This window comes from Bombina bombina, chromosome 6 (genome assembly GCF_027579735.1).
Source record: "Bombina bombina isolate aBomBom1 chromosome 6, aBomBom1.pri, whole genome shotgun sequence".
Lineage (NCBI taxonomy): Eukaryota > Metazoa > Chordata > Amphibia > Anura > Bombinatoridae > Bombina > Bombina bombina.
In genome coordinates, this window is record NC_069504.1 from 843,004,193 (window position 1) to 843,030,035 (window position 25,843).

General features: G+C 36.6%; 1 protein-coding gene across 1 annotated transcript in view; it reads right to left on the reverse strand.

The window, feature by feature from the left end:
• Positions 1-25,843, reverse strand: part of LOC128662297 (A.superbus venom factor 1-like) — a 122,806-nt gene that overhangs the window by 39,151 nt on the left and 57,812 nt on the right. Inside the window, exons 21-26 of the mRNA XM_053716103.1 lie at positions 22,176-22,388; positions 16,076-16,142; positions 11,197-11,283; positions 4,939-5,142; positions 4,686-4,761; positions 4,025-4,184 (exon numbers count right to left, since the gene is read on the reverse strand). Coding sequence (XP_053572078.1) covers positions 4,025-4,184; positions 4,686-4,761; positions 4,939-5,142; positions 11,197-11,283; positions 16,076-16,142; positions 22,176-22,388 — 807 coding nt within the window. The remainder of the gene's footprint in view (positions 1-4,024; positions 4,185-4,685; positions 4,762-4,938; positions 5,143-11,196; positions 11,284-16,075; positions 16,143-22,175; positions 22,389-25,843) is intronic.

Consider the following 25,843-nt stretch of genomic DNA (forward strand, 5'->3'; position numbering starts at 1 on the left):
TTATTCAAATATTTATATTTAGAATATTACATAACTTGAATATTAGATTTAAAGAGAAAATTCAAAATAATATTACTAATATATCAATAAGATTTTTTCTAATTTGAATATTACATAATTTAATTTGAATTTGGAAAATTAAAATTGAATATTATATTTAAAGATAGCATTATAAATACTATTACATTAAACAAATGTTAGAATGTTGTATAAACATTCGAGATTCGAAACGAACAAATGTGTTAAAATTTGTTTTATATTTCAATTGTTGCAAAACATTTGTTCATCCCTAGTCTATAGAAGGGAGAGTCTTTGCCTTTATTTTCCAGTTTTGTTACTGGGCATTTTTGCTTTTAAAATATATAGTTGTGTTAAAGAGATATTAAACAATAATATAAATGTTTAATTATGCAAAGTTTAAAAAACCTTTGCAAAATACTTTCATTATTTCGTTTGTCCCTCTAAAAATTGTTAGTTTTCTAAACTCCACTGAGATTCTGTAATGCAATGGGTGCCCCATGTTTCTACTTAAGTTTTCTATTTAAAGGCAGACTCTACATCAGAATATTTGTTGTTTAAAAAGATAGATAATCCCATTATTACCTATTCCCCAGTTTTGTATAATAAACACAGTTATAATAATACACATTTTACTTCTTTCATTACCCTTTACCTTGTATCTAAGAGTCTGCAAACTGCCCCCTTATTTCAGTTCTTTTGACAGACTTGCATTTTAGCCAATCAGTGCTGACTCCTAGGTTACTTCCCGTGTGTGAGCTCAATGTTATCTATATGACACACATGAACTAATGCCCTCTAGTGGTGAAAAACTGTCAAAATGCATTCAGATTAGAGGCGGCCTTCAAGGTCTAATAAATTAGCATATGAGCCTCCTAGGTTTAGCTTTCAACTAAGAATACCAAGAGAACAAAGCAAAATTGGTGATAAACGTAAATTGGAAAGTTGTTTAAAATTGCGTGCCCTATCGTAATCATGAAAGTTTATTTTGGACTTGACTGTCCCTTTAAATCTCTCTCCCGCTGAGGACAATTAGGGACAAATATAAAATATTAGGTATTAAAGGGACAGTCAAGTCATAATGAAATTTTCATGATTCAGATAGGGCATGCAATTTTAAACAACCGTCCAATTTACTTTTAATCATCAAATGTGCTTTGCTCTCTTGGTATTCTTTGTTGGAAGATAAACCTAGGTAGGCTCATATGCTTGCTGATTTCTAAACCTTTGAATGCTGCTTCTTATCTCAGTGCATTTTGAAGGTTTTTCACAGCTAGACAACACTAGTTCATGTGTGCCATATAAATAACATTGTGCTTACGTGGTGTTATTTATGAGTCAGCACTGACTAAAATGCAAGTCTGTCAAAAGAAATAAGGGGGCAGGCTGCAGAGGCTTAGATACAAGGAGGTAAAAAGTGTATTAATATAACCGTGTTGGTTATGCAAAACTGGGGAATGGGTAATAAAGGGATTATCTATATTTTTAAACAATAAAAAATTGATGTAGACTGTCCCTTTAAACAAGACTATGCAGATAAGGCTGTGTGGAGCATAGGATTGTAATTATCTAACAGGGTTTCCACGCAGCCTTGTTTGCTAGCTCTATTTTATTATTTGATTTATATATGTACCCAATTGTACTCAGCAGAAAAGAAAGGTAAAGACAAATTAGAAGTTCAAACACGGCGGCGCCCATTACTTTATAGAACCTAAAGTACTTTATAGAAACTAATCCTTTAAACTTGTATCTTCAATATTTATCCATTTAATATAATTGTAAAAATACATCTACATATTCTAAAGCTTGATATGTGCTTTGAATACATCATTATGTCCAGCATTTATTTTCCATGTAATATCCCTTTAAGGGCCCCAATTCATAATATCTTGTACATCAAACAAGAATTACTAGCAAAGCATAAAAGGCAAATTAATTACAACTGCAACACTTTGAAAACACGCTTGCAAAACAGTTTATATAAATATTTCTAATTGTAAATTATTTACATCTCTATTAGGGTAAAGTAGTCTCACTGGATAGAACACATAGAGTCTTAGAAACCTCAATGACGTGAAGAAGGAGCTGGCTTTGGGTGTCCCGAGATGTTCTAGCAAAGCGTCCAGCATTTTTCACCCAAACTTCATTCAAGCATGTGAAATTCATAAAGAGTCTATTGCCCTTGAGAAGTGTCTCCTCTCACAGTTGAGTCTTGCTGTATCAACCCTGATCTGGTGGTTGTGTTTTGTAATTTTCATTTATTTTCTTTTTACTTTTTCAAAGGTTTATTTTGTGACTATGGACTATTTTATAAGGGGAGTGTTTAATTTGTTAGTTTAATAAAGTTTTTTTTGTGATACTGGTGTCCTTCACAGTAAAGTTTGTGTCTCAATTGACAATAACAGAGCTTAACCCTTTAAGGACACAGCTTTCAGTTTGCTCAATTGTTTTATGATGGAAAAATTCAGTCATATGTCCTTAAGAGGTTAATTCACATCTAGTGGCTGTGATGTGTGGCGGCTACAGATATTTATTTATTTTTTTTAGTTGAATTGTTGTAGTGAGTATTTTTTCAGTGAGATATTAATTTCACTAACAAGGTTTATTGAATTTTGGCCAATTGGTCTGCGATGTCTCTGAGATCAGAAGGGCTTACATGTCTGGACTAGAAAGACAAAAGGAATATCATTTATGTGATAAGGAATGGGTGATTGTGGTGAAAATGTAATTTGTTTGGTTGAACGAAAAGTCCTGTGGACATTTGAATGTTGATAAGAACAAAAATCCATTTAAGTTCAGTAATCAAATGTATTTTCCAGTTTTCGAACATTACTTTTGTTTTTGAATGTTCATAATTAGATTGAATATCCACATTCGAAAATTGGAATGTAACATTTGATCTAACAAATACTATTTAGAAGTTCAATAGTTCATATGGTAGGGAATTTAGTAAATTGATACATAATAGATACATCAATACTTATCAATTTAAATTTTTCTATTTCGAATATTGCATAATTTTAATATTTCATTTAAAGAGAGCTTTTGAAATACTATTACAAACCTATCGATTTGAATTTTTCTATTTCGAATATTGCATAATTCAAATATTGCATTTAAAGAGATCATTAGCAACACTTTTACAAATATATAAATTTGAATTTTTCTAATTTAAATACTGCATAATTTAATTTGATTATACAATATTTGAATTGTAAAAATTTTAATTGAGTATTACAATAGAATGTTGTACAAACATTTGAAATTAGAAACGGACGAACGTGTTAAACGTTGTTTCATTTTGCAAAACATTCGCCCATTCCTCGCGATAAGAAGACAGAAGCATAATATGTCTGTAATGCAAGCTGTGAGTGACATGTTTGTGACAGAGGGAGAGAAGGGTGGCACATTTATCAAGTTTGGAGAGTAGTGACACACACAGAAATGGGAGATACGTCTCTTATAAGAGCATAAATGGGTGATACATCTTTGATAGGAAAAGATAGAAGTGAGTGACATATAGACAGGGAGGACATTTCTATGCTAGAGTCAAGTAGTGAAAGCTAAACAAATACTAATACCAATATTTAATTTCCTAATACTCTGTAGTAAGGGTTGGATTTAAATTCCTATTTTTTTCTATTTCTTATGAACTATCTGGAAATCCTGTTTCTTTCTCCCCTACAACAAAAATCTATTTCACTCCACTCATACATTGCTCCACAAAGCCCTCTACCCACCTACACAAACCATCTGGAATGGTTCATCAGACTCCACTTCCTAACCATAACCAATTAACTACTGTTCATCCCTACAAATTGTTATAATGTATAATGTTCAAAATGTTGTCTTATCTCAAAGAGGACACTAACACAGTTAACAGCTGATTTTTTTTCTACACTGCCAAAACCACTTGTATTGCTTTACCCCTCTCAGATTTACTAGACAATCTGGATAGAAACAATATTCACAGACACACAGTATGCACACCTCTCCCAGTACATACCATCATCTCTTGATGTATAACAGGTGCCTCTTCTGCAAAAAGCCCATCTGGCTTCTGTTTCTCCAGTATAAGCCACTTGATGGCGCCACACAACACAGCGCTGTCAATGTCCATCAGGGGCTGAGCCATTGCAAACACCTTAGCAACATATGCAGTAAGCCTGGAGGAAAAAAATGTGTAGGTGAAGTGACAAAAAACAAAACTGAGAACATTAGAATTAAAGTGACATGTAACCCATTTTTCTATCATGATTCAGACAGAGCATGTGATTTTAAACAACTTTCTAATTTACTTCTGTTATCTAATTTGCTTCCTTCTCTTGGTATCCTTAGTTGAAAATCATACCTAGGTAGGTTCAGCAATGTTATACTGGGAGCTAGCAGCTGATTGGTGGCTGCACACAAATACCTCTCTTCATTGGTTCACCATATGTGTTCAGCTATCTCCCAGTCATGCATATCTGTTCCTTCAACAAAGGATATCAAGATAATGAAGCAAATTTGATAATAGAAGTCAACTGGAAAGGTGTTTAAAATCACATACTCTTTATGAATCATGAAAGAAAAATTTTGTGTTTCATGTCCCTTTAAAGGTCATGAGCCAGACTAAAATAAAGGGATTCAATTCAAATAAGAATATGAAAAACATGGCGAAAATGTACCATGTGCTGGATGGTGTTGACTGAAAGGCTGCATAAGAGTTGTCTGTTTTACGATAAACCATTTGTCGGATATAACCTGGGTAAAAAAGCAGGATACAAAAAAAAAAAAAATGTTAGAGCTAAAATGTTGGCACATATCTAAAATAAAAATACACCATGATTGGTTTTATAATTACTTGATGTACTTAGTGACAAAATCTTAGTTAATACTCGTGTATTCAAGGAAGAGTACCATACGTTCAAATACACTCACCGGTCTTGATATTATTAAGAGCTTCTTCTCTACGGTTTACTCCTATTCGCTCCCACTGCCCAGTGCTGTCCAGGTAATGAGTTGCTATTACACTGGGTGTCATAGTGATCATGTTCTGCTCTCCACAGCCTTGTGGTACCACAATCAGGTGATTCAGATTAGAGCCATCAATGGCATCTTCCACCAATCTACTAATTGGGGTCCCTGAGGAAGAGAAAGAAACAAGTATGGGGATCATTATTATGTAAATGCATCCTTAGTGTATCAAGAAAAACAAACACAACAAAACAATATTACCTAATAAATGTAATATTCAAAAATCTTTAAAAACACATAGGCCTAGATTTAGAGTTTTGTCGGTAACGACCCGCGTAGCTAACGCTGGCTTTTTTCTGGCTGCACCTTTTAAATACCTCTGGTATTGAGAGTTCACAGAATGGCTGCGTTAGGCTCCAAAAAGGGAGCGTACAGGCATATTTAACGCCACTGCAACTCTCGATACCAGAGTTGCTTACGGACGCGGCCAGCTTCAAAAACGTGCTCGTGCACGATTTCCCCATAGAAAACAATGGGGCTGTTTGAGCTGAAAAAAAACCTAACACCTGCAAAAAAGCCGCGTTCAGCTCCTAACGCAGCCCCATTGTTTCCTATGGGGAAACACTTCCTACGTCTGCACCTAACACTCTAACATGTACCCCGAGTCTAAACACCCCTAACCTTACACTTATTAACCCCTATTCTGCCGCCCCCGCTATCGCTGACCCCTGCATATTATTATTAACCCCTAATCTGCCGCTCCGTAAACCGCCGCTACTTACATTATCCCTATGTACCCCTAATCTGCTGCCCCTAACACCGCCGACCCCTATATTATATTTATTAATCCCTAATCTGCCCCCCACAACGTCGCCTCCACCTGCCTACACTTATTAACCCCTAATCTGCCGAGCGGACCGCACCGCTATTATAATAAAGTTATTAACCCCTAATCCGCCTCACTAACCCTATAATAAATAGTATTAACCCCTAATCTGCCCTCCCTAACATCGCCGGCACCTAACTTCAAACATTAACCCCTAATCTGCCGACTGGAGTTCACCGCTATTCTAATAAATGTATTAACCCCTAAATCTAAGTCCAACCCTAACACCCCCCTAAGTTAAATATAATTTAAATCTAACGAAATTAATTAACTCTTATTAAATAAATTATTCCTATTTAAAGCTAAATACTTACCTGTAAAATAAATCCTAATATAGCTACAATATAAATTATATTCATATTATAGCTATTTTAGGATTTATATTTATTTTACAGGTAACTTTGTATTTATTTTAACCAGGTACAATAGCTATTAAATAGTTAATAACTATTTAATAGCTAAAATAGTTAAAATAATTACAAAATTACTTGTACAATAAATCCTAACCTAAGTTACAATTAAACCTAACACTACACTATCAATAAATTAATTAAATAAAATACCTACAATTACCTACAATTAAACCTAACACTACACTATCAATAAATGAATTAAATACAATATCTACAAATAAATACAATTAAATAAACTAACTAAAGTACAAAAAATAAAAAAGAACTAAGTTACAATTTTAAACTAATTACACCTACTCTAAGCCCCCTAATAAAAGAACAAAGCCCCCCAAAATAAAAAAATGCCCTACCCTATTCTAAATTACAAAAGTTCAAAGCTCTTTTACCTTACCAGCCCTGAACAGGGCCCTTTGCGGGGCATGCCCCAAGAAATTCAGCTCTTTTGCCTGTAAAAAAACACATACAATACCCCCCCCCCAACATTACAACCCACCACCCACATACCCCTAATCTAACCCAAACCCCCCTTAAATAAACCTAACACTAAGCCCCGGAAGATCTTCCTACCTTATCTTCACCTCACCGGGTATCACCGATCCGTCCTGGCTCCAAAATCTTCATCCAAGCCCAAGCGGGGGCTAGACATCTATCATCCGATGGTTGAAGAAGTCCAGAAGAGGGTCCAAAGTCTTCATCCTATCCGGGAAGAAGAGTAGATCCGGACCGGCAACCATCTTCTTCCAAGCGGCATCTTCTATCTTCATCCGATGAGGACCGGCTCCATCGTGAAGACCTCCAGCGCGGACCCATCTTCTTCCGATGACGTCCAACTGAAGAATGACGGTTCCTTTAAGGGACGTCATCCAAGATGGCGTCCCTCGAATTCCGATTGGCTGATAGGATTCTATCAGCCAATCGGAATTAAGGTAGGAAAATTCTGATTGGCTGATGGAATCAGCCAATCAGAATCAAGTTCAATCCGATTGGCTGATCCGATCAGCCAATCAGATTGAGCTCGCATTCTATTGGCTGTTCCGATCAGCCAATAGAATGCGAGCTCAATCTGATTGGCTGATCGGATCAGCCAATCGGATTGAACTTGATTCTGATTGGCTGATTCCATCAGCCAATCAGAATTTTCCTACCTTAATTCCGATTGGCTGATAGAATCCTATCAGCCAATCGGAATTCGAGGGATGCCATCTTGGATGACGTCCCTTAAAGGAACCGTCATTCTTCAGTTGGACGTCTTCGGAAGAAGATGGGTCCGCGCTGGAGGTCTTCACGATGGAGCCGGTCCTCATCGGATGAAGATAGAAGATGCCGCTTGGAAGAAGATGGTTGCCGGTCCGGATCTACTCTTCTTCCCGGATAGGATGAAGACTTTGGACCCTCTTCTGGACTTCTTCAGCCGTCGGATGATGGATGTCTAGCCCCCGCTTGGGTTGGATGAAGATTTTGGAGCCAGGACTGATCGGTGATACCCGGTGAGGTGAAGATAAGGTAGGAAGATCTTCAGGGGCTTAGTGTTAGGTTTATTTAAGGGGGGTTTGGGTTAGATTAGGGGTATGTGGGTGGTGGGTTGTAATGTTGGGGGGGGGTATTGTATGTGTTTTTTTACAGGCAAAAGAGCTGAATTTCTTGGGGCATGCCCCGCAAAGGGTCCTGTTCAGGGCTGGTAAGGTAAAAGAGCTTTGAACTTTTGTAATTTAGAATAGGGTAGGGCATTTTTTTATTTTGGGGGGCTTTGTTCTTTTATTAGGGGGCTTAGAGTAGGTGTAATTAGTTTAAAATTGTAACTTAGTTCTTTTTTATTTTTTGTACTTTAGTTAGTTTATTTAATTGTATTTATTTGTAGATATTGTATTTAATTCATTTATTGATAGTGTAGTGTTAGGTTTAATTGTAGGTAATTGTAGGTATTTTATTTAATTAATTTATTGATAGTGTAGTGTTAGGTTTAATAGTAACTTAGGTTAGGATTTATTTTACAGGTAAATTTGTAATTATTTTAACTATTTTAGCTATTAAATAGTTATTAACTATTTAATAGCTATTGTACCTGGTTAAAATAAATACAAAGTTACCTGTAAAATAAATATAAATCCTAAAATAGCTATAATATAATTATAATTTATATTGTAGCTATATTAGGGTTTATTTTACAGGTAAGTATTTAGCTTTAAATAGGAATAATTTATTTAATAAGAGTTAATTTATTTCGTTAGATTTAAATTATATTTAACTTAGGGGGGTGTTAGGGTTAGACTTAGCTTTAGGGGTTAATCCATTTATTACAGTAGCGGCGAGATTCGGTCGGCAGATTAGGGGTTAATAATTGAAGTTAGGTGTCGGCGATGTTAGGGAGGGCAGATTAGGGGTTAATACTATTTATTATAGGGTTATTGAGGCGGGAGTGAGGCGGATTAGAGGTTAATAACTTTATTATAGTAGCGGTGCGGTCCGCTCGGCAGATTAGGGGTTAATAAGTGTAGGCAGGTGGAGGCGACGTTGAGGGGGGCAGATTAGGGGTTAATAAATATAATATAGGGGTCGGCGGTGTTAGGGGCAGAAGATTAGGGGTACATAAGTATAACGTAGGTGGCGGTCGGCAGATTAGGGGTTAATTATTGTAGGTAGCTGGCGGCGACATTGTAGGGGGCAGGTTAGGGGTTAATAAATATAATATAGGGGTCGGCGGTGTTAGGGGCAGCAAATTAGGGGTACATAAGTATAACGTAGGTGGCGGTCGGCAGATTAGGGGTTAAAAAAATTTAATCGAGTGGTGGCGATGTGAGGGGACCTCGGTTTAGGGGTACATAGGTAGTTTATGGCTGTTAATGTACTTTAGAGCACAGTAGTTAAGAGCTTTATGAACTGGCGTTAGCCCAGAAAGCTCTTAACTACTGACTTTTTTCTGCGGCTGGAGTTTTGTCATTAGATTTCTAACACTCACTTCAGACACGACTCTAAATACCGGAGTTAGAAAGATCCCATTGAAAAGATAGGATACGCAATTGACGTAAGGGGATCTGCGGTATGGAAAAGTTGCGGCTGAAAAGTGAGCGTTAGACCCTTTCCTGACTGACTCCAAATACCGGCGGTAGCCTAAAACCAGCGTTAGGAGCCTCTAACGCTGGTTTTCACGGCTACCGCCAAACTCTAAATCTAGGCCATAGTGTAGCAAATGCAAGAAATATGTCATTCTCACTAACTGTGCTTTATCATTTACTTTAGTATAGTGCAGCAATGGTTTGCACAGTATAGTTCAAATACTGATTAGAATAACTTATTTCAGCTTGTTGCTGGCTAACCTCAGCATATTATAAAGAACCTACACAGATTGTGTTTTTTCAGCCTGTAATTAATTTGTAATCAAAGAGAAACAGGACTACAACTCACCAAATACAAATATAGAGAGGAGTATGTAGATTGGTTGTAATTTACACCCAATAAGATAGCAGAGTTATAAATCCTGCCCTCTAGGCATTCCCTTAATTCAGTTTTCTGCAGCAACAGGAACCGCCAGAAGTGTCATTTAAGTATTTTAACTGCTGGCTGGAAACAGATTCACCTGCTTCACAGGGATCCCAAGACAACTGCCTAAATTGCTTAATGGGAATGCCTCACCCAGGGCTTTCACTTTTCCAAACTCAAACTTCGCCGTATTTTAACTAGGAATAAGTAAATGAGTTAGGGGAACTGTTATTTTATTTAAAATGATTTACTTTAGCAAATTCTCAGTTATACATATACAGGTCAGAGCTGTAGGCAAATAATTGTAGCAAAGTGAAAATGGCTAACAAAGCAGTGACAAAACACACATCGAAAGAGTCTTAGGGGCCGAATTATCAAGCTCCGCTTGATGCCCCTGTTTCCGCGCGAGCCTTCTAACGACCGCTGCTCCATAACTTTTCTGCATGCTCTGAGGCTGCGGACATCAATTAGGGATGATCGAATGTGTACATTTCTGAATTTGAATGTTATTACCGAAATTCGAATGACAAATCCAAATGTTGATATGAGCAAATATTCTTAAAAATTCTATAATCAAATACTATTTACAGTTGTCGAATGTCACTTTTGAATTCGAATGTTTATAATTAGATCGAATGTCCACATTTGAAATTTCGAATTTAACATTCTATTTTACAAATACTATTCAGAAGTTCAATTGTTCATGTGATAGGGAATCTAGTAAATTGATACATAATAGATACAAATATATCAATTTGAATGTTTCTATTTCGATCGAATATTGCATAATTCGAATATTACATTTAAAGAAAGCATTATAAATACTATTACAAACAAATAAATTTGAATTTTTCGAATTTGAATATTGCGTAATTCGAATATTACATTTAAATAAAGCATTATAGAAATACTATTACAAATATATAAATTCTAATTTTTCTAATTTGAATAGTGCATAATTTGAATATTACATTTAAAGAAAGCATTAGAAATACTATCACAAATATAAAAATTAAAACTTTCCAAAACTAATATTTTCGAATGTAATCGTAAAATTCGAAACCGAACATTCGAAAATCGAATGTTAGAATGTTATGTAAACATCATTCGAAATTCGATTTGAACGAACTAATGTGTTAAAATTCGATTAATTTTTCAAATGTTGTGAAATATTTTCCCATCCCTAACATCAATCTGCCCGATCCTATACGATCGGGCTGATTGACACCCCCTGCTAGCGGCTGCGAATCTGCAGGGGGCGGCATTGCACAAGCAGGTCTGGTGAACTGCTTGTGCAATGATAAATGCAGACAGTGTATGCTGTCTGCATTCATCAATGTCTGTCAGACCTGATACGCTGAGCGTATCCTGTCAGATAGGTCGATGATAAATCGTCCCATTAGAATATTCTTACATCACGCAGTAACACTCCTACTTCACTCTCACCTTGAATAGTGATAATTGTGTCAATATCTGACCGGGGAACAATGTTGTTGGAGTCAAGTGGTGGAACGTTTTCTTCTTGCACCCCATCTGTGGAAAAACATGACAATTTAAAAAATAATAAAAAATACTAAACATATAACCCCAAAATGTAAGATTTTTACAAACAACTCCTGAATTATTTGATTAGGTCTCTAAATCCCTATGGATACTATTAATGTAATAAAATTACACATAAACTGAATTGTTATATATGAAAAAAACATATAGATGTAACATTGTATATAGAAACTATAGAAATGTGCTAACCTTTTGTATTATATTTTGTGAAGATTAAGATGTTAAAAAAAAAATGTAAAAATGCTGAACCCAATTTCTTTCGTGATTCAGATAGAGCATGCAATTTTAAGCAACTTTCTAATTTACTCCTATTATTCATTTTTCTTCATTTTCTTGCTATCTTTATTTGAAAAGCAAGAATGTAGGTTTAGAAGCCAGCCATTTTTTGGTTCACAATCTGGGTTGTGCTTGCTAATTGGTGGCTAAATGCACCCACCAATAAACAAGTGCTGTTCAGGGATTGTGAACCAAAAACACCCTGTGGCCCTCTCTGCCGATCGTTGGTGGGTGGGAGGGTAAGAAGGGAGGCGGGTGGGCAGCCCATCGCTGGAGGAGGCGGTAGGAGGACGGGAATGGGTTGTACCGCTCACCATGCTACAGGGAATTTAAAAAAAAACACACCAAAAAACTGCGTCATTGAGGGGGAAGGAGGGAGGAGGGGCAATAAGGGGGATCCCATATGGGATTCATTAACAGAAAAGGGTCTGGGAGGGGAAGGGGGGTAGTGTTTTGGGGGGACAGCTAGCTACACTACAGAAAAAAAATGGGACTTTTATTTATTTATTTTTTAAATTTTGCCAATTTTGCAGCAAACTGGGTACTGGCAGACAGCTGCCAGTACCTAAGATGGTGGCAAACAGGTAGAGAGGGGAGGGTTAGAGGGCTTTTGGGGGGATCAGGAAGGTTGAGGGGTTAGGGGGAAACTACACTACAGCAAATATATATATTTTTTTAAATTAAAAAAGGCTTTTATTTTTATACTGGCAGACTTTCTGCCAGTACTTAAGATGGCGGCGACAATTGCTGGGGGGTCAGGAAGGGATCAGGGAGTGGGATGTGTCAGGTGGGAGGCTGATCTCTACACTAAAACTAAAATTAACCCTACAAGCTACCTAAATAAGCCCTTCACTGCTGGGCATAATACAATTGTGGTGCGCAGCAGAATTTAGTGGCCGTCTAATTACCAAAAAGCAATGCCAAAGCCATATATGTCTGCTATTTCTGAACAAAGGGGATCCCAGAGAAGCATTTACAACCATTTGTGCCATAATTGCACAAGCTGCTTGTAAATAATTTCAGTGAGAAAACTAAAATTATGAAAAAGTTAATGGTGTTTTTTTTTTATTTGATCACATTTGGCGGTGAAATGGTGGCATGAAATATACCAAAATGGGCCTAGTTAAATACTTTGGGTTGTCTACTAAATAAAAATATATAGTTTTGATAGTTAAATATAAAAAAGGTTCTATTTCTGTTTAAAAGTAGTGATGGCAAAAATGCTAAATCCTTAAGGGGTTAAAGTAAGTATCCTGTCCTACTGGGTATAATGGAGGAGGGTGATTGGACTGAAGCCCTTTTTGTCTTCAGGTGTCTATGGGCAAGTATTTTTTTTATACAGGGGCCATCTAGACACTCTTGAACTGCCCTGACTGAACTGCCCTGCCCTGACACACTAAGGACTCATCCATCCTGCCCACATAACACTTAACCAAGACTTAACCACATTATATCATGACTTCGCCTACAGAACATGTGCAATTCCATAAAGAATATCCCTGACTTAGCAGAAACCCTACAGTCCCTAATGATATGTGGGAAACGTTGAAAGGTATTCCCATGTATCAGCAAAAATATTTTTTGCAACTCTTATCACTACTTGACTATGGTGCAGAGTTTTCTACATTTTTGGAATTATTTAATTGCGCTTACATATTTATATAACCTCTCTCAGAGGGGCATGATTTATGCACAATTATAATAATTTAGTATACAGTTTTCTCACTATGCTGGTTTTACTTATTGAATACACGTAGCGTGTGCTTATTTCACTGTTTCACTCTGGCTTCTTGACTTATTAAAATGTAACAAATCACGCGTTTTATGCACACAAGTAATTAGCATGATTAAGGTTTAATGTGTGTTTGTTATTCTGTGGGATAAATAAGCAGATTGTTGAATCTCCTTGCTTTAGTGGTGAGAATACGAAGAGTGGTGAGAAAACTAACATTTGCTTTTATTTATAACAGTCTCATTACATGGTTGTTGTTACACAGTGGCATAAGCTGTTCATTACCACATTAGGATTATTGCTATATTATGGTTATTTATCCATCCAATATAAATCACATTAGTGCACATTATACCCCAATAATAAATTATGAGGTCTACTACTTCTAGCAATAAGGATATAACTGGGGTCACTAATATTGTGTGATGATGTGTATTACTCCAAGTATTTAGGATATCATTTAACCCTTTCATGTATTGAAATCACGTGATTGTGCATGCGATCATGAGATTTCAATGATGGGATCTAGTCAAGGGGGCGAGCCTACAATGCTAGGCACGCCCACCATGACCCGATCCCATTCAGTACAGCCCAGTGCAGTTAGGACGGCATGGAACGTCCTAATGTCAGGAAAGGGTTAAAATCCTGTTACTACCTAAGTGATGTTTATGGCTCAGGATCAGGGCCGGCTCAAGATATTGTGCTGCTTGATCTGAGAATGCAATGATGCCCGCCAGTAGTAACATTACTGATTAGCATATCAACCAACTAACCTGGCAGCTGACCTTATTAAGCCTACCTACCTGCATGCAACCAATGCTTATGCACAATTGCACAATAACTGGAAAGGAAGTTAGGGAAGAGATGCGCTTGTCCCATCTTGAATGTCGCCCCTTACTGGTTCTGTGTCTTTGTACACGATTAGGTTATGCTGCTGGGAGTCTGCAACTTCCCCCACGGAGACAGAGATGAGGAGTGGTCTGGGTCTGACAGAGACTGGCTCAGTCACAGAAGTGCTGCCTCTTGTCCAGTGCTACCTGGGTCTATTGACCAACTTAGTCCCATGGTTGAGCTCTGCTCAGGATTCATATATTATCCTAACATTTTAAGTAGTTCATTTGGGTATAATCATGTGATAATCATTAACCAACTGCATGGCAGTTGGCCCCAGATGATTATCTTCCACTGTATTCATTCATATTTGATCATAAAACAGTAGTATTGGTATATTATTTTCCTTTTGTACTGCTAACATCTTAATGCACCCTAGTACAACAAAGTGAACAAACACAATACAATAGTACCACTGCTATATTGCCTCTAATTCCTGTTTGCACTACACCAATGTACCCAGCAATGTAGTATTGGTCTTCCAATCATTATAATTCCTCAATTGACAATTATATAAATGGATAGAATACAAAAATAGTTTATTAGTTAATAAGTTTATTACCTACTAGAGTATTTTTTGGATGACAATTTTTTTATATTTTATTCTTTACCTATTTTAGATTTTATAATCAATAAAAGTTATATTTTAAATTTGCTCACAAGGTGAAATGGTGATTCCTTTTTAATAATATATAGTGATGTTTGTTATCACAGAGTGCTAATATGTTTACACATTTTTGGTGTGATAAGTAAAAGCAGCATATGTGTATAATACATGTGTATTGCAAAGAATGCTTCTACTTAAAGCTTCAATACACTTGTGCACTTCAGTTGTGAGTTATGGCCTTTTAAGCATTAATTTCCTTTGTAATACTATATATATATATATATATATATATATATATATACACCCCTTGTTTGTTTAAGATATTAGTAAGAAGTAAGTCCTTATTTTCATAGTATTTTGGAGAAATAATATATGCATATGCACTCTCTCATTTTATTTTCCCTCCAAGTACAATGAGTATTTATACTTATTGAAGGACCATAAACTACTTAACTGCATAATCAACACATGCATAGCAAAAATGTAAAAATTTAGTTTATTTCCCTGCCCGCCAAACATGCGACAGCCATCAGCAAATCACAGACTAATATATGCATTCACTGAACAGGCTCAGTAGAAGAAGCCTCAGAAAGTGTGCATATAAAATTACAGTTTTTGTTTTGTTTTTTTAACTTTATGCATTTGCTTAATCATGAAAACTTAATTTTGAATTTAGTAGTCCTTTAATGTGTACCACTTATTCAGGACTAATAGGCAACTGTCTGCTTTATCTAATAAAAAAATCTGATCCCACACTCTTTTATGTTACACCGTCAGGTACAAGCATTAAAGGGACACTGAACCCAATTTTTTTTCTTTCGTGATTCAGATAGAGCATGAAATTTTAAGCAACTTTCTAATTTACTCCTATTATCAATTTTTCTTAATTCTATTGGTATCTTTATTTGAAATGCAAGAATGTAAGTTTAGAAGATGGCCCATTTTTAGTGAACAACCTGGGTTGTTCTTGCTGATTGGTGGATAAATTCATCCACCAATAAAAAAGTGCTGTCCAGAGTTCTAAACCCAAAAAAAGCTTAGATGCCTTATTTTTCAAATAACGATAGCAAGAGAACGATTAAAAATTGATAATAGGAGTAAATTAGAAAGTTATTTGAAATTGCATGCTCTATCTGAATCACAAAAGAAATAAATTTGGGTTCAGTGTCCCTTTAAAAACTCAAGGTGTCTTATCCTTATTGTGAATTACTGGTGCATAAACTGAGAAATAAGTAATCTGCTAAGTATATACAGACCTTTTCCTTTTACTTCTGGTTCAAGAGTCACAGACTTCACAGTGTGTGTCAAACGCATTCCTTCTGGCTATAAGAGGGAACAAAGAAATTAGAATTCTACTTCCTCAATAAACAAGAATGTTTAGATGATTTAATAACATTGTCCCCAATGTGTGCCAGTCTGAATACTTTTGTTTATGTCCAGAATCTTTTCATATAAAGGGACATTAAACTAAGTTTTTCTCTCATGGGTATAAAATAACATAAATATGTTTGCATGAAAATGATTAAAGGGATACAGAACCCACATTTTTCTTTCATGATTCAGATAGAGCATGCAATTTTACGCAACTTTTTAATTTACTTCTACTATCAATTTTTCTTCGTTCTTTGGTTCAGCACCTAGCATCTTGCTGATTGGTGGCTAAATGGTATTCACCAATCAGCAAGCGCTATCCAGGGATCTGAACCAAAAACGGGCCGGCTCGTAAGCTTAAATTCCTGCTGTTTCAAATAAAGTTAGCAAGAAAACAACGAAAATGAATAATAGGAGTAAATTAGAAACTTGCTTAAAATTGCATGCTCTATCTGAATCATGAAAGAGGAAAATTGGGTTCAGTATCCCTTTAAGTAAAATCTGGTTAAATTGAAACTAGCAGTGCATCACTGATACTGTATTTGTGCTTATTGGCTGGAAATGATATCTACTACAGTTGTGTTACAGACAACATTTTGAATGTCCTTTTGTAGACACAGCAGAGAAAATAAATAGTAAAATGCACCCAGTAGTAAAAAAAGACTAAATTTTGCTTCAATTCCAGAAATTACCAGATACATTCCCTCAGTGACTGATATATATCATCCTTTATGGCTTACATTAGGGATGGCTGGCAAGTGGCCCAAGGGCTACAGGTGGCCACGTGTACTAGTTTATGGGGCTCTTTGGGTAATGCAGGACTAACAACATGTGTCATAGATTTTGTGGAAAAAGCAAAATTAAATATGTGTGCTTGAGAGTGACAACAACTCAAAACAGTCCTCTGCAAGGTAAACAGCAGAAATATATTATTTGCTTGTTTAATAAATGTATTTGTGGCCCTAAAAGGGACATGAACTCAAGAAAATTCTTTCATGATTTGGTTTGGTTAGAGCATTTTTAAACAAAATTCTAATTTACTTCTATTATCAAATTGTCTTTGTTTGTTGGACTTTAGCTTAGTAGCATCCACATGTCTGGAGCACCTTAAGGATACAGTTTTGCAAGAATGTTATCTATTTACAAGATGGCAGCACTACTTACTGTCATTTAGTTCTCCAGACACCTACCTAGGTATCTTTTCAACCAATTATACTACTGGGGGGAAAAGAAAATTTGATAACAAAAGTAAATTGGATTTTTTTATTTATTTTTTTAAACTGCATGCTCTGTCTGAATCACAAAGTAAAATGTTAAGGTGTCATATCCCTTTAAGGCTTCTAAAAAAAATATTGATCTGGGGCCCCCATGTACAAGGAAATTGACCTTCACTGGCTTATGTTCTGTAGGTTAACATTAAAGTCAGTTATTTATTTATGCATCATCAAAGCTAGTAAATCCCACTAGTTCATTGATCTTTCTCTTGAACTAGTGGGAAATTACAGAGGATTAAAAATAATACGGCCAGATTACGAGTTTTGCGTTATGAGGGGTGCGGTGCTAACTTGCATGTTATTCTCACCGCTCACTTTCCTACAACGCTGGTATTACAGGTTTTTACAAACCCGGAGTTAAAAGACAAGAAGTGAGCATAGAGCAAAATCGAGCTCCATACCGCACTCCAATACCAGCGCTGCTTAAGTCAGCGGTGAGCTGGTTGTACGTGCTCATGCACGATTTCCCCATAAACATCAATGGGGAGAGATGGCTGAAAAAAAGCCTAACACCTGCAATAAAGCAGCATAAAGCTCTGTAATGCAGCCCCATTGATTCCTATGGGTAAACGAAATTTATGTTTACATAACCCCTAATCTGCTGCCCCCAACATCGCCGACGCCTACATTATATTTATTAACCCCTAATCTCCCGCCCCCAATGTCGCTGCAACCTACCTACACTTATTAACCCCTAATATGCCGCCCACAACATCGCCACCACTATACTATATTTATTAACCCCTAAACCTAAGTCTAACCCTATCACCCACTAACTTAAATATAATTAAAATAAATCTAAATAAAGTCTACTATTAATAACGAAATAATTCATATTTAAAACTAAATACTTACCTGTTAAATAAACCCTAAGCTAGCTACAATATAACTAATAGTTACATTGTAGCTAGCTTAGGTTTTATTTTTATTTTACAGGCAAGTTTGTATTTATTTTACCTAGATACAAATTTACCTGTAAAAAAAACCTAACCTGTCTTACAATAATACATAACCTTACACTACAATTAAATAAATTACCTAAATTAAATACAATTAATTAAATTAAATACAATTACCTAAATTACAAAAACAAACACTAAATTACACCAAAAAAAATTAAAACATATTTAAACTAATTACACCTAATCTAATAGCCCTATCAAAATAAAAAAAGCCCCCCCCAAAATAAAAAAAAACCTGAGCCTAAACTAAACTAGCAATAGCCCTTAAAAGGACTTTTTGCGGGGCATTGCCCCAAAGAAATCAGCTCTTTTACCTGTAAAAAAATGCAAACAACCCCCCAACAGTAAAACCCACCACCCACGCAACCAACCCCCAAATAAAACCCTAACTAAAAAAACCTAAGCTCCCCATTGCCCTGAAAAGGGCATTTGGATGGGCATTGCCCTTAAAAGGGCATTTAGCTATATTGCAGCCCAAAGCCCTAACCTAAAAATAAAACCCACCCAATAAACCCTTAATAAAACCTAACACTAACCCCTGAAGATCCACTTACAGTTTTGAAGAGCCGACATCCATCCTCAACGAAGCCAGGAGAAGTCCTCATCGAAGCCGCAAGAAGTCCTCAATGAAGCCGGGAGAAGACTTTATTCAAGCTGGGAGAAGTGGTCCTCCAGACGGGCAGAAGTCTTCATTCAGATGCCATCTTCTATGTTCATCCATCCGGTGCGGAGAGGCTCCATTTTCAAGACATCCGACGTGGAGCTTCCTTTTCTTTCCGACGACTAACGACGAATGAAGGAATGAAGAATTGCGAGCTCAATAGGATTGAGCTCGCAATTCTATTGGCTGATTGGAACAGCCAATAGAATGTGAGCTCAATCCTATTGGCTGATTGGATCAGCCAATAGGATAGAAGTTCAATCCTATTGGCTGATTGCATCAGCCAATAGGATCTTTTCAACCTTAATTCCGATTGGCTGATAGAATTCTATCAGCCAATCAGAATCTAAGGGACGCCATCTTGGATGACGTCACTTAAAGGAACCTTCATTCGTCGTTAGTCGTCAGAAAGAAAAGGAAGCTCCACGTCGGATGTCTTGAAAATGGAGCCTCTCTGCGCCGGATGGATGAAGATAGAAGATGGCAACTGAATGAAGACTTCTGCCCGTCTGGAGGACCACTTCTCCCAGCTTGAATAAAGTCTTCTCCCGGCTTCATTGAGGACTTCTTGCCGCTTCGATGAGGACTTCTCCTGGCTTCGTTGAGGATGGATGTCGGCTCTTCAAAACTGTAAGTGGATCTTCAGGGATTAGTGTTTTTTTAATGTTTATTGGGTGGGTTTTATTTTTAGGTTAGGGCTTTGGGCTGCAATAGAGCTAAATGCCCTTTTAAGGGCAATGCACATCCAAATGCCCCTTTCAGGGCAATGGGGAGCTTAGGTTTTTTTAGTTAGGGTTTTATTTGGGGGGTTGCTTGTGTGGGTGGTGGGTTTTACTGTTGTGTGGTTGTTTGTATTCTTTTTATAGGTAAAAAAGCTGATTTCTTTGGGGCAATGCCCCACAAAAGGCCCTTTTAAGGGCTATTGGTAGCTTAGGTTAGGCTAGAGTTTTTTTTATTTTGGGGGGGCTTTTTTATTTTGATAGGGCTATTAGATTAGGTGTAATTAGTTTAAATATCTTGTAAATTGTTTTTTATTTTGTGTAATTTAGTGTTTGTTTTTTTGTAATTTAGGTAATTGTATTTAATTTAGTTAATTGTATTTAATTTAGGTAATGTATTTAATTAGTAGTGTAAGGTTAGGTTTTATTGTAAGACAGGTTAGCTTTTATTTCACCGGTAAATTTGTATTTATTTTAACTAGGTAGTTGGTAAATAGTTAATAACTATTTAGTAGCTATTCTACCTAGTTAAAATAAATACAAACTTGCCTGTAAAATAAAAGTAAACCCTAAGCTAGATACAATGTAACTATTAGTTATATTGTAGCTAGCTTAGGTTTTTTTTTTACAGGTAAGTATTTAGTTTTAAATAGGAATTATTTAGTTATTAATAGTAGGTTTTATTTAGATTTATTTTAATTATATTTAAGTTAGGGGGTGTTAGGGTTAGACTTAGGTTTAGGGGTTAATAAATATAGCATAGTGGCGTGACGTTGGGGGCGGCAGATTAGGGGTTAATAAATGTAGGTAGGTGGCGGGGATGTTAGGGGTGGCAGATTAAGGGTTAATAATATGTAACTAGTGTTTGCGAGGCGGGATTGTGGCGGTTTAGGGGTTATTAATAACTATTAGTTATTAATAGTAGGTTTTATTTAGATTTATTTTAATTATATTTAAGTTAGGGGGTGTTAGGGTTAGACTTAGGTTTAGGGGTTAATAAATATAGTATAGTGGCGGTGACGTTGGGGGCAGTAGATTAGGGGTTAATAAATGTAAGTAGGTGGCGGGGATGTTAGGGGTGGCAGATTAAGGGTTAATAATATGTAACTAGTGTTTGTGAGGCGGGAGGGCCTCGGTTTAGGGGTTAATAGGTAGTTTATGGGTGTTAGTGTACTTTTTAGCACTTTAGTTATGAGTTTTATGCTACAGCTCTGTAGTGTAAAACTCATAACTACTGGCTTTAGAATGCGTTACAAATCTTGCGGGATAGGCTGTACCGCTCACTTTTTGGCCTAAAAAAAAATGCTTGTAATACCGGCGCAATGGAAGTCCCATTAAAAAAAGACTATATGCAAATTGCGTAAGTTGATTTGCGGTTAGGCCAAAAAAGTGTGCCGGACAGCTGTACCTACAAGACTCGTATTAGCAGCGGTAGTAAAAAAGCAGCGTTATGAGGCTTAGTGCTGCTTTTTTACTCATAATACAAAATTCGTAATCTAGCCGATAGTGTTTTCTTTTCCCCTAATATTTTAGATTGCATGGACTAGTAACTGTTTCCCCTGATTGGTAAACTACTATATATTTTTCCATCCATGTGTATATCACACTTTACTGTAAAAATCTAAAAACAAAATAAATGTTTTGTAGGCATTAAAATTTGTTATTAGAAAACCTTTACATTTTTTGTACCCTGGGGAAATAAATCAATCACTACCAAGCAAATCATACAATTGTTTAATGCCAATTTAAATGCAGGTTATATATCTGTGTCAGCTGTATATTTTGGGAGTCCTGAAGAAGTGCATAAGAGGGAGGGGCATTTCACCCCGTTGCAGGTGAAGCAGAGGTGGAGGGGTGAAGGTCAGGGGTGCAGCCTGGATGAAATGTAGAGGGGGCCGTTTTAGCTTTAGGTGGCCTGGAGCTGTCGTAAAGAAGAAATTCCCTCCCTTCAACAATTTATTAGTGATAGTTTTGTTGCAGTTTTTTTGTGGGTGGTGGGGGCACCTCCTGGTTGATCAGGAAAGCTTTTATTGGGGACCTATTTACTTATTTTTCTATATTGAAGCTTAGGTGAGGGCAAACACTCCTATGGGATTTATTTATGGTTATTTTATTTTATTGTTAGGTTATTTTTGGTTTTAAAATAAAGATGCTGCCTTTCTAACCCAGTTTGTAAGTGTTTTCATTATGTGCAATACCTAATGTGGGGCTCATAGCTTCAATCTCATATCTGAGAGGTGAATAGTTCTCCAGTCTATACACAATCCAATGGCAAACGCTCCTCCAATCCTTTAGAGTGAAATGTTTAATAACATTTTTATTACCTGACGTGCATATTCCTCTCTTACGCACAAATGTGTATAACTTACCACAACTTTCAGCTTCTTTCGGATACCATCTGACACAAATGTTCCAGAAACAGCTGCCTTCACTTCTATATCATGCAGACCTAGCTCAAGAGGCACAATAATGATAGGTACAGCCACTGAAGACTGAGATCTAATGTTTATCTCCTGACGGAACTTCTTTTTGACTGTGGACAAACTGCAGAACAGTGGATTGTAAGTGAGTTCCACTCGTACCTAGGACACAAAACAGAAAAAATATGAGAAAGTGTATGCAGTGAAAGTGTGAATAATAATAATAATGTAATGAGTAAAAAAAATACAAAAACTAAACAAACCAGTGTAATGCAGACAACGTTTAAAGGGATACAAACATATTAGCACTAAAAACTAGCATTACTTATTATACAAACTTACCCTGCAGATCAAGGAAGAAATAAAAGTTAAAGGGACACTGAACTCAATTTTTTTCTTTATTTGATTTATTTGAAAATCAAGAATGTAAGTTTAGTAGCCGGCCCATTTTTGGTTCACAACCTGGGTTGTGCTTGCTGATTGGTGGCTAAATGCACACACCATTAAACAAGCGCTGTCCAGTGTTCTGTACCAAAAATTGGCTGGCTCCTTAGCTTAGATGCCTTCTTTTTCAAATAAAGATAGCAAAAGAACAAAGAAAATTTGATAATAGGAGTAAATTAGAAAGTTGCTTAAAATTACATGCTCTTTCTGAATCATGAAAGAAAAAAAAAAATAGGGTTTAGTATCCCTTTAAATAGAAAGTAAACACCTTGTAATTCCAAATGTTCTGTTGTGTTGCTATATTATAACATATCAGCCAAGTCTAAACATTTTTAAAACAAATTAACATCCTTTTTACTACACTTATTTTGTAAGGAGCCAGCTTTATTTGAAAGATCCAATCTGGGCTTTAGTCCACAGACAACAAGGCAAGCTACTGTTATAAAGTTAGTATAGTGTACATTGTTTTGCAGTTGTTATCTGATAAAGCCAATCAGGGACATATATGTAGCAGGGCTAGCTTTGATAAGTAAGCAGTGTGCATTTCATGTTCTGAGAAATGAAAATTGCTCAATTTTCAGAGCTAAACTGCATATAAAATGTGCAAAATAATTAATGAATTTAAATTGAAAAGTTGTTTCATTACACATAACTAAACATTTTTTATAAAAATCTCAGGGTATTTACTGTCCCTTCAAAAAACATTTAAAAAGATGGTAAATTTGCCCATTGTCGAAATAATAATTGAAATAAATGTTACATTTTATTATAAGCCATTGATAAACTATTAGTTTTTATGCACCAAACAAAAATTATACATTCATCTTACATCCTTTTATTATCGTACCTCTGTCCACCCTTCACTAGTCTGCTTTTTTTTTTTTTTTTTACTGAAGTTTTTGTGTGGCAGCCATTCATATTGTGTGCTGTACAGTACTTCAAGAAAACAAAAGGTTGCAGAGCTGCTCATGCGCTCTGAGTTCTCACACCCTGAAGATCTGCCTTACTAGTCTCGGGAGCGTCGATTGCTGGCTGTGTAGACAGCGAGTGGGACCGCTCTCCAATGCCCCGATTCTAAAATATTTGCCAGTCAGGACGTCTTAATGGAATTCTGCTCGATAAAAGTTTGGCTTTGTGAAGTACAGAGGGGGAAACTGGTGTGTTTTAAAATGGGAATATTATGCTTAATACAAATCAAATTATGCTGTTTTCAGTGAACTGTACCTTAAATTCACTGTAATTTTCATATGCATAGGGTTTTCTTTCAAAATAATTAGTGTTTTGAACAGGGGTCAAGTCCTGCAGGAACGCATGGGAACGGAATTCCTGCACTATTTTTGCAGGAGGAAATAAGTTCCCCCTGGACAGAGAACAGAAAAGCCTCAGTAAACACTGCTGCTGCTGGTGGGAGGAGCTGGATTACCGTCTGGTCAGAGGGAAAGCAAGATCCTCTAGTAATTGGCAGTAACATTTCCTACATTACACTAAATTCAAGCCTGTCAGCGATCCTGCTATGTGATCACCATGGAACACATGGTGCTTACATTTCTGTATGTCTGGGGTTATTTAGCTTCCCTTAGACAAATATGACTATTGCACTTAAAGGGACAGTATACATCAAATTTCATATAACTGCATGTAATAGACACTACTATAAAGAATAATATGCACAGATTCTGATATAAAAATCCAGTATAAAACCGTTTAAAAACTTACACTGCAAGTGGGAAATATCAGACACTCCCCCTCCCCCTTCCTTTGCATATGAAAAGACCCTTTACACAAACAGAAGCAAGCTGTAATAGGTATACGTCAGTATTCTCCTAAAACTTTGGGTCTTGGTTAGGAGTCTGAAGATTAGAGCAATGTTATTTAAAAATAAGCAAAACTATCCATTTTTAAAAAAAAAAAAACTTTTTGGGCTATATAAAAAGATCATCAACAAAACATTTATGCAAAGAAAAAAATTAGTGTATAATGTCCCTTTAAGTGGGTGAGACACTGTGACAGAGGACAAGTCTGGAGTTTCTGTCAGACAAGGAGGTCTCAGCCCACCCTTGAAAGGAAGCCGAGGGGAGGAATGAGGATGTGAGGAACTGAAGCTAAGCTGTCTATGCACCATGTGAGTTAAAAACAAAGTATGGACACCCTGGATTTTGACATTAAACAAGCGTTCATGTGTGTCTAGTTTAGTTATTTTAAAGTTGTTTTAAAAAAAGTTCAGTGTTCCACCAAAGAAAAAATGTGCTCATCAAGCAGGGAAGAGTTATGTCCTTTCAGCTTCCTGCTTTCTCTCTGATTGGAATTCCTTTTAGTTCTTCCAGAGATAGCTGGGATGGAGGTTTGCAAGGGAAATACATGTGTACAAAAAAAGGAAATTAGTCCTTGCAGTTAAAGGTGTTTGTGAAATATCTTGAAGTAAGATAATCCCAATTACTTAATGTTATACACCAATAGTATGTGCAGTCTTTTTATCTATGTTGGTGTCTGTGGCCTCTAGTTATCAAGCTCCGTACGTACCTGCCTTCGCCGGCCCCAATACGCTCGCCTAAGCTCGCCTACCATCGCCGCCGCGAACCTGAATACATTCGCCAAAGTTATCAAAAAAGCTGTCAAAAAGCCGCGCACCAAGTACGGGCGATGAGCAGCGGACTGTGATAGTTATCACTCATCCGATCTCGCTGCTCTTTGGCTTTTCTACAGCTTTATTGATAAGCTGTCACTAAGCACCCACACTATACTATACTGTTCTACCCCCTATACCGCCGCCCCCGGAGCCCCGCGCAACTAAATAAAGTTATTAACCCCTAAACCGCCGCTCCTAGACCCCGCCGCAACTATAATAAATGTATTAACCCCTATCCTGCGGATCCCTTACCCCCCCACAACTAAATAAATTGTTTAACCCCTAAACTGCCACTCCCGGACCCCACCGCTACCTATATTACTTATTAACCCCTAATCAGCCAATTAGATTGAGCTCACATTCTATTGGCTGTTCCGATCAGCCAATAGAATGCGAGCTCAATCTGATTGGCTGATTGGATCAGCCAATCCGATTGAACTTGAATCTGATTGGCTGATTGAATCAGCCAATCAGATTTTTCCTACCTTAATTCCGATTGGCTAAAACAATCCTATCAGGCAATCGGAATTCGAGGTACGCCATCTTG